The 9,921-nt window shown below is 40.1% G+C and overlaps 1 protein-coding gene across 1 annotated transcript; it reads left to right on the forward strand.

The window, feature by feature from the left end:
• Positions 1-1,686: 1,686 nt before the first annotated feature.
• On the forward strand, positions 1,687-6,207 carry LOC146679849 (uncharacterized). The gene is made up of 2 exons (XM_085449017.1): positions 1,687-3,418; positions 4,183-6,207. Exons 1-2 carry the CDS (start codon positions 2,597-2,599, stop codon positions 4,516-4,518), a joined length of 1,158 nt encoding a protein of 385 aa, XP_085305143.1. The 5' UTR covers positions 1,687-2,596; the 3' UTR covers positions 4,519-6,207.
• The last annotated feature ends 3,714 nt before the right edge of the window (positions 6,208-9,921 follow it).

Genomic DNA, 9,921 nt, shown 5'->3' on the forward strand with positions numbered 1-9,921 from the left:
TGCACTCTGTCACGGTCTCGATGTCTGCCCGGCCGGCTCCGCAAGGTTACATATGTTTATTGTGTTGCTGCTTTCTTCCACTCGTCATTCTGCCTGGGCGGAGCTCAGGCCCACGCACCTGTCTGCAATTACGCTGCAACGTGTCCTGTCTGTATGGAGCCTGAGAGCTGCCAGAGTAATAATGTAGATACAGGCCTCTTTCTCCTTCTGCTGGTGTTCATGGTTTTATTCCATTGATGTTGCTATCATTTGTAAATATATTTATTTGGTGTTATTTTATCAATTTTCTACTACTGTCGTTCATGTATTTATTTTTTTTTTTGTATTTAAATATGATTTTTTTAAAGTAATGCTGCGAGTTAAATAAAGGTTTCATTGAATAAAAAAAAGATTTAAAGATGACTGGTGGCGGAAGCAGAGCACAGACTGTGAGAATCTATCGCCATCGTGTGGTGCAGAGATATATTTCCATTGAATTTAGACAACGAAAGCTTGGCTCACAGAGCAGCTGCAACACGAACAAAAAACATTAAATAGCAACATATTATATTATATTATATTATATTATAGTGCAAACAGTGCAGGCTTCAGCTCTGGGGAAGAAGCTGTTCCTCAGTTTGGGTGGATTCTGTCACTCACAGCGTTGTTAGCCCTCTTGTGCGCGCAGACTGCAACCCCCCCCCCTCCCCTGCCCCCCCACTGTGCGTTGCCCTGATATCTGCAGTGTGAGGTTGGATCGCTCATTTTCATCCTCACACTGATGCCACTTATTTCGGTCTTTGTTTGACATAAAAGGGCATATTTGTCACTTTATTGCAACTATATTTGCACTCTTGAGCTCCTTCATTCACTGACTGATTATAAAGTTATTACTTGCGTTATGTATTCATCCTTTTGAACATAATTAATGAAGCCACATGTAATCACTAAAATTTGTATTTTGGGTACAATAAGAGAGTTTCAGATGGAATGCTGTTTTGTTTAAATTTCACCAACTTGCTGATGCCCACGGTTGTGAGTGCAGCTTCTTACTGTACATGGGTGGATGGTTGTAAATCACATCACAGATGCCAAAAACCTCTCAAACCAAGCCCTCTTGCCGGTGATGCTGTGCGCAACCTCGTGACAACCACATGACTGATACTAACTCCTGAGCTGACTGTATGCTAACATGCGCCACAAATAAGGGTCATATTTGGATTTAAAACAATCACCGAGAAGCTTCCACTGAATGCTACTTTCCCCTGCATGACACTGAAATCATTAACACATACTAACCCTCCATACCCTGTAGGAAACTCACTTGCTTGGAATAACATTTCAACAGGGAAAGAGTTGAGAGCAAATGTCCTTCTCTTGAACCTTCTGTCAGTCAGACAAGTGTAGCTTGGGCTTTTCTTTGCACAGGACAGGATTAACAATGGCGACATAAACGAGCTAAGGAAGCATAGAAACTGCAGAAAGGGCGTATGGCTCCTGTGTCAGTGAATCCAAACTACCTCTATGTTTGAACAAATCCAGTTACACAGCTCAAGAAAATATTACTCTAACGGAAGAAAAAGGCAGTATGTGTCTCAGTAGTACTAAAAAGCTATTATATCAAAACGTAAAGGGAAAACAGTTTGATGAGCTGTATAGTGAACTGAAACTGAAACAAAACGAAGCCTATCATTAGGAATAGTGACTTTTTACAACTTCAGTTCTTTTTTCACTCAGTAGGTGGCAGCAAACTACAAACAATGGTTGCATTTTACACTCATCCGTTTTCATTAGAGGCAGAACCCAGAAGCACATCCAGGTTTAGGTCTACTGCTTGGTGCTACACAGAAACAGGCTGAACAGACTGGAACTCACATGAATTTGGACGAATCGAAGTAAGAACGTCACTTCTGCTCAATTGAATTGATTATCATGACCCTCACTAATAGCCACCTTAATAAGTTAAGAGCAATGTGCCAAAGTAGTATAAATATTTTAACTTTTGGCAAATCCAGCAGGTTGATTAAGTGATTTCACATCATGTGTTCAAACGGCTTGTCAGTTTTTAATATATCCCATGTGCGCATACTTAAGCTTTAAAAAAATACAGTCCAATGACCTGATAGATGTTTGCTGAACATTGTGGTTTACATCAGCACTTAAATTAAATCATAAAGAACCTGTTTTGTGTGGGCTGTTCGATACCATGAAGCAAGACCTCTGAACATCTCAGTTTTTACACACAAACACACGCACGCAAGCAAACAGTGTTTTATGTTCTGTCGTCTAAAATATTATAAATTTGCCCAAAATAGAAGTGTTTAAAACTTCTATACAGATCCTGTGCAGCTGCAAAGCAAAAATAAAAAACTCCCTCCAGGCAGAAGCGGCCATTTTCGTATGTGGGGAAAACCCCCACAAAAACAGAGGGGACAGGCTGGCACCAGAACACCATGGATGTGCCCCGAGATGAGTGTGAAAATGTGATTATCAACAAGCCCACCTGGGCTTCAGGTAGGCCGCACGCTTGTCCAGAGTTCACTTTGTCTTCAAGCGTTTTAATTTAAAACATCAACTGAGGCCTACCCCAAGCTAAAAGAAGCTAAACCTATACACCATGGACAGAGACAGTCTGATTGAGTTTTATTTTAGGCTGGGAATGAGCTACAAACGCATTTTGAAAAGCCTGGCAATGCAAGGAACCATCATTACGGAGAGACATTTAAACCGGATATTGAGAGCCAAGTCGCTTTACAGACGTAAGTACGACCTGGACGCCGGGATAGATTTTATTGTGAACCAACTGCAAGGGCCTGGGAAGGATCACGGTTATCGGTGGATGTTTACAAAGTGCAAACAACACGGCACTGCGATCAGGAAAGAAGACGTCAGGATCCTCATCTCTTTACTGGACCCATTAGGTTCCCAGGTTCGCCAGACCACACGTCTCAGAAGGAGGCAATATTTTGCTCAGGGGCCTAACTTTGTGTGGCACATAGACTCTTATGACAAACTAAAGCCATATGGGATATGTATTAATGGATGCATCGACGGTTTCTCACGCAACATCATTTGGCTGCGGGCCGCACACACTAACAGTGACCCAAAGGTTATCGGAGGTTACTTTGTGGAAGCAGTGGAGAGTCGTGGGGGTTTCCCCAGGCTCGTACGAACTGACATGGGCACTGAGAACGTGTTGGTCAGAGACCTCCAGCGTTATTTACAGAGAAATGACGGGGATGATAGAGCAGGAGACAGAAGCTATGTCACAGGAGCAAGTACGGCAAACCAGAGAATTGAGAGCTGGTGGGCAGTGATGAGAAAAGAAGGAGTCGAGTCATGGATCAAGCTTCTAGGAGAACTGAAGGACGAAGGATTCTTCTTTGGGGATTTCATTGACAAAGCTCTGTCACAGTTCTGCTTCATGTCAATCATTCAGGTAAATGACCCATATTATGATAACCAGTGGTGGTAATTAATTACATTAAATTACGCTGTTTTAGCAGTAAGGGTAACAAAATAATCGTTTACATACCGTAGTTAAAACGACATTACCTTTACCGAACGGTAAATGCAATGTATTCCTAACGTTGTTGAAGTAGGTCAACTGCACTCTGTATGTGCGTAATGGAGGCTGAAGCATCGACCCAGCCAAAGTTTTTAAATCAGGGAACACTTTGCCAATTGAACTGATCAGAAGTCAGCACGACTTAAATGTTGTTTTTTTCTGATCGGAGGACATTATCCTTGTCTGCGCTCATTCTGCATCAGCAGTTATGCTGCAGCTACCGATCTGTCACTGCCAGTCTGTCAAAAGCAGTCAGAGGCTTCACGCATCAGTAACTCTTCAGCGCTCTATCATTGGTACATTCAGGACTCAGATGATATTGGATCCCCTCATGGGATTGAAAAATATTGATTTTGTCACCTGTATTATGCGCATAAAGTTGAAAAGCTTTGCGCATCCGGACCAAGATTAGTATTAGTATTAGTATAAAGCCCAGATCCCACAACTCAGTGGTTTGCCTGGTGTGGTTCTTTCTTTTCTTTTTTTGCAATCACTCCCTCTTCCTTTGGTTTTCATTAAACTGCATCCAAACATTGCTGCTTTTCAATTCATTTAAGGATGCACCACACTTATTGTCGACCATTTTAAAAATGCCTTGTATTACAGCTCTGACCTAATTCTTGTTTCTTCATCAGGAGGTATTGAATGACATCCGGAGTGTTTGGAATGCTCACCGTATAAGGCCCTCAAAGAATAACAACGTGCCCTGTGGGATACCTGATGTCATGTACATGGCCCCTCACCTTTGGGGTGCAGAAGACTGTCTCGTTCCACTGACAGAAGATTTGACCTTGTGTAAAAATAGCTGCACTTTTGTTAGTTCAGTCCCATGTGATGTGCAAGTGTTTGATTTGTGCACAATAATAATGGAGGAATCAAGCTTGGAATTCCCATCTACCATGTCCCAGGCCCTTGATTTATATTTTCATCTCAGGGATACAGTTCGTTCACAGTTATTTGAGGCTACTTAAATGGACACAAACATACAAATGTAGTACATTTTGTACTTCAGTACGTATTCCTACAGCTTAATGTACTTATTATTAAGTAATTATTTTTCTCCAGTGTGTACTTATCTTGTCTTTGTATCAAAATTATCAGAAAAGACTGTATAACATAATTTTCATTTTATCCATGTCAGTAAATTAACTCATCATGAAGTGTTGCTTGCTCTTGGTAGTGTTAAAATCTCCCAATTCTTTGAATCTTTGGGCTGAAGGAAGGACAATACTCGGTGTATAAATGCTCAATCAACAATCTTTTATTTCCATACAATCCAACACTTTATGAGCATAAGCCATCATGATGGGGAGACATGCATGAAGAGGGTCACAGCAAATCTCAAAATGGTGACGGGCTACTCCGCTTCTTATAGCCTCTAGTGGCCCCCACCTAGTCGTAAAAGCCTAAACATTCACATTCTTTCTCTGTTACGGCGCCTAAGTTATGACCTCGGCTCCCTGTCTTTCTGCTCTCTGTAAAGGTGGGGGTATGGAATGTGGTCTGTCTCTTCTATTATCGGCACAAGGTCCTCTGCACACAACATTCTCTTCATGATTCAGCAGTATGAAATGTCAAGAAACAGTGTAACACATTCACAGCAGATCAAGGGTACAGGGTAATCCACACCTGTCTAACAAATCCAAAAATGGTCACATTCTTTTAACCTAAAAATATAAGGGAAACTAAGCTACATACTTTGCACACAATCTAGACTAAGGGATACATATATGTTCTACAGCTGTTAACATAATTCAACTACTTTAACTACAGATATAAGATAACATATGATAACAGAATAATCTCACAGTAGCTACAAAGCGTGGAGTATTAAACTAAAATATGATACAGGTTAGAAAAAAATAAATCCTTTTGGGATTGAGTTAAACTTATCAAACTGTTAAAGCATCAAAAGTTGTTCATAATAGTTTTTGGTAGCAAAAATGTGTTCATTTCTAACAAAAACAAGAGCACCTTGGATAACAACCACATAGACTGGCAATATAGCTAATGTTGTGATCAATTAGACAAGAAGACCAAGTAGGCTAAAGTGTAGAATCATAGTTGTGTCACCAATGCTCCAAATGTTTCTTGAGCCTATATTTTTGTTATTGTGGAATAGATTAAAGCAATCCCATGTTTGATAAAGAACGGCTTCTTTTCTTAAAAATCACAGCACGTGTATGACATTATAGAATGAGTAATTAAATAACTTTCAGCGGTGTCATTAGACATGTTCATGTTTAAAGATGTATAGAATGTAACAGAGAGGACAATGTTTTGTACAAATGAGAATGGTTTACTGGTGTCTTTCAAAATACACCATACTCAAAAACAGGTTGTATTTTGCATATAATAACAGGCTAAAATAACAGTTACATTGTGAAGAGGTTATACAAACCTCTTCACAATGTAACCAATCTCTGTAATTGACAACTTTTCTTCTAAACCCATTAGGAACATAAAGGTTCACATTCTTGTTTCTATTAAGATTTCTGCAAACATCTGAAATACTTTAATATAGAACATGCTTAATCAGTTGGAATATGGTATTTGTAATGGTGTTGTACTTATGTTTGTATATACAGTAGACAGCACTCAGCAATCTTCCAGTTTGTAGAACTGTTACTGTATGCTATATTGGAAATATTTGTTACTCTTCCTGTAGTAAAAAAGTATTAGAATGTTAAAATTAGTCATTTATTTTGGCACTAGCCAAAAACACAGTAACAATGTGTGCAGCAGGAACAGATGCACTTCTATGTTTAGTGTACGGATTCCTGCCAGGTGAAGCACTGAAAATTAAAATCATTTAAATATGTATATGTATTTTCAACTGGTGTTGTTTTGTGGTCTCATTCCCCAAGCAATTTGTTGCCTTATTTTGTCCCCAATATCTAACTGCTGCTTCTGCAAAGTCAGAGTGCTAAGTGCTGTCTACTACAGGCAACTCCACTTCAAATAACCTGAACATTCCCTTTAGCTTACTATTTTAATTAGCGGGAGAAACTAAGAAAGCACTTACTGACCAGATGAAAAAAAAGGCTGCACATGAAAAAGGCACAACGGGCTACACCGTTAAGAGAACTTAACGGCCCAGTCTATTGAACATTCACATTCATTCCTTCATGTTACTGTTAACTACACCCGTGTTTCTATGAACTGTTAGGGTGGAAAACCTAAAACGTGTAGGGCAGAGTGCCTTGAGGACCATGGTTGGGTAACACTGACCTACACCACATCCATCACCCACATAGAGCTTGCGAGAATGCTGTTAAATTCACTGCGAAAGTCTGGTTAGCTGTGATAACCAAGGGGCAGCTTTAGCACACATCCACATGTGTGGGATTGTGGTCTGCGGAGGAAATCTGTAGTTTCTATGAACTCAATTAGTATGGCTTTATCGAACAGATTGGATCCTGTACAGAACCGCAGGAAAAGCTGAAGATATCAATTTCTCCAATGTACCTTTTCAGGTAACGAGAAACTGTTGACTGGGCAGCTGTCATCTCCTCTGGAAAGATTAGAAGCTCCTTCACTGTTTTTACAGTTGGTTTTTTTTCTGCAATGAAATGATGCAGTCCTTCTGGTGGGAGTAAACCAGCTACAGAACCCACAACGGGACGCCAGCACTTGATTACAAACATTGGGGCCTGAATAAGTACTTTGTGTCCTATCTGTGATATTGACCTCAGATGAAATAATGTTTGAGTCCTCAAAGGCACTGATCAAATCAGTAAGACAATGACCTCTTCTAACAGTTAGTATTACGGGACAAGATCGTGGTTCAGGGGGTGCTTGGTCAGGAATATTGGCCTCTCCTGTCAGCCCCGGTGAGAGAGACAATGTGTGATGAGGTGGATCAGACTCTTTTTCTGTAAACAGTGTTTCAGGGTTTAGTTCAACCACACTAATATCCACCCTGTTATCCCCACTAATAATAACAACTGCATCAGAATCTTCACTTTCACCTACATTTGGCAGACCATCCCATGGTAATGTGTCATTCAGTTCCAAATATCCACTTATGGAAGCTCCATCATTAATTACAAAGTTTGATGGTTCTGAATTCACGTTTTCCACCAACAGATCATCAGCGGCCTGATTAGGTTCATTGTCAGTGAGATCTACCACAGAGGGCTGGGTTATTGCATGATCGGCCTCTACGTCTTGAGGCTGCTGTTGTGTTTTCTTTCTGGTACACAGATAAAGTCGCAGAATTTTGACCTTACTTTGCTTATACAACTCATCAACTGTACTGGAAGCATCCACATGCATCTGTGAGCTCTCAATATGAGTTGAATAGTGTGAAAGACTTTTGGTTTTTTTTGAGGTGCCATTGGGGAAAAACTGATTTTCAGCCATAAGTTTGATATTTGACACTGTTTCATTTTTATCTACAGATAAATGCCTTGTTGGGGCGACCATGGCTCAGGGGGTTGGGAAGCGTATCTGGGATACCAGAAGGTCGCCGGTTCGATCCCTGGGCTCTCTGTCCTGGTCGTTGTGTCCTTGGGCAAGACACTTTACCCTACTGCCTACTGGTGTTGGCCAGAGGGGCCGATGGCGCGATATGGCAGCCTCGCTTCTGTCAGTCTGCCCCAGGGCAGCTGTGGCTACAACTGTAGCTGCCTCCACCAGTGTGTGTGAATGTGAGAGTGAATGAATAGTGGCATTGTAAAGCACTTTGGGTGCCTTGAAAAGCGCTATATAAATCCAATCCATTATTGTTCCACCACCACTTACACACGTCACCTGTTTGAACCCACCCTTCTCCTCATCAAAATCCATCCAGCCAACCTCAATTCGTCTCACTGTTCGTTTTGCATTTGTATTTTCTGCCCACTGAGACAATTTCTTTTTAGGAGGCATTCCCTCAGCTCCTGTCAGTCTTTGTCGTAGCCTTGAGAGTATAGATTCTTTCCTGGATGGTGACGTGTTGCTTGTCTGCAGAAGGCCACAGTGGAGACTCTATCGCCAACTTTGGGGATGTACTTTGCCAGGTCACTGTCTGTCATTAAGGGAATGAGAGTTTCATCAATCTGAAAAATATAAATAACAAATTAATAAAAGTGTCAATATTAAAAAAACAATGAATACATACAACTGCATATTTTAGAGTTGTTTTTTGCTATCTACTTTTGATAACAGATACTTTTGGTAATGTGGTACACATTTGTCCAACATAAGATGAACAAAAATTACTTTTTAAATTACTCTTTAAACATATCATGTCATTAATTAATGTCATTGATTAAACCAAAATATGAAATTCAATAATTTATTTTAGAATGTGCATAGTAAATTGTGGATTGCGGCTCTCCGTTCAAAAACAAACACACAGACACACGCACACAGCAACAGCTGCAGTGGCTTACATTCTCATCTTCAAGTTTCTTGATCACATCTTCTTCAACTTTACGCTCTGTTAAAAATTCTCGCAGCCGAGTATCCATAGCTGACCTCCAAACCACATGAAAATGAAATTAGTATTTTTACACTCGGTTATAAATTTTATGTAGCAGATTTTTACATGATAGCCTACCTATAAAATCACTTTATATATGGCAAATCAGAATTTGATAATGATTGTTTTATTACTTAGATATTATCTATGGTAATGAGGAATGGAGCGATTGTCTACTTGGAGTTTAAGTAGTTCAGTATTAGCAATGGCAACCTGCATCAATACAAAATCATTCTGATCACTGTATGCTTTATTAGTTCCCTTGGCAACGTGATACCTGCAGTGAGCTACTGTAACTGCAAGGCTTCATCCGGTGATGCATTGAAAGCTACGGCTCATTTAGCATGCATTACCTTGACAAGTGTGACTCACATGATGCTACTTTCAAAGGAGATGTTCAGCGAAAAAAAGAGGCAATTTTAAGATGCTTTCCGTCTAAAACTGTTATTATTGTCCAGACCAGATTAGTTGCACCAGCTAGTATGGTGATGTGGCCAGGGTAAAAGAGAGACAACTTCGTGACACAGAGAACTAAGGTTTTATGTTGAACATACCTCGTTTATTAGTAGCCTTCAGCCTTGCTCTACTTTGAAACGTCCTACAGTTAAAAATGAGTTTACGGCTACATATTAGCACAACAAAACAACGTGTAGTAGCAACATGAGGATACAACATTTGAAACGTCAGCAGATACAATTTAGAACATAGTAACAATATAGGTCTGAATAAATAACTGCCGAATTGCGGGATAACAATATGAAATAAATATAAAATATAATACACTCACCTTAAGGACATCACCAACAGCAAGGACTCCGTACTATGGCTGACGCAGGCTCTAGTGAATGTGCCCTGGGATGATATATATATATATATATATATATCATCAAGTGTTTCGTGGGCACGT

This window comes from Copadichromis virginalis, linkage group LG23 (assembly GCF_057382275.1).
Source record: "Copadichromis virginalis isolate Kocher_CV1m ecotype Utaka linkage group LG23, C_Virginalis_male_GT1.1, whole genome shotgun sequence".
NCBI classification, from domain to species: Eukaryota; Metazoa; Chordata; class Actinopteri; order Cichliformes; family Cichlidae; genus Copadichromis; species Copadichromis virginalis.

Bases quoted from the DNA above. Each gene is read 5' to 3' on its own strand.
- LOC146679849 (XM_085449017.1), top strand. From the start codon at position 2,597: ATGGACAGAGACAGTCTGATTGAGTTTTATTTTAGGCTGGGAATGAGC. The intron at 3,419-4,182 runs GTAAATGACCCA...TTTCTTCATCAG, and splicing joins GCTTCATGTCAATCATTCAG to GAGGTATTGAATGACATCCG.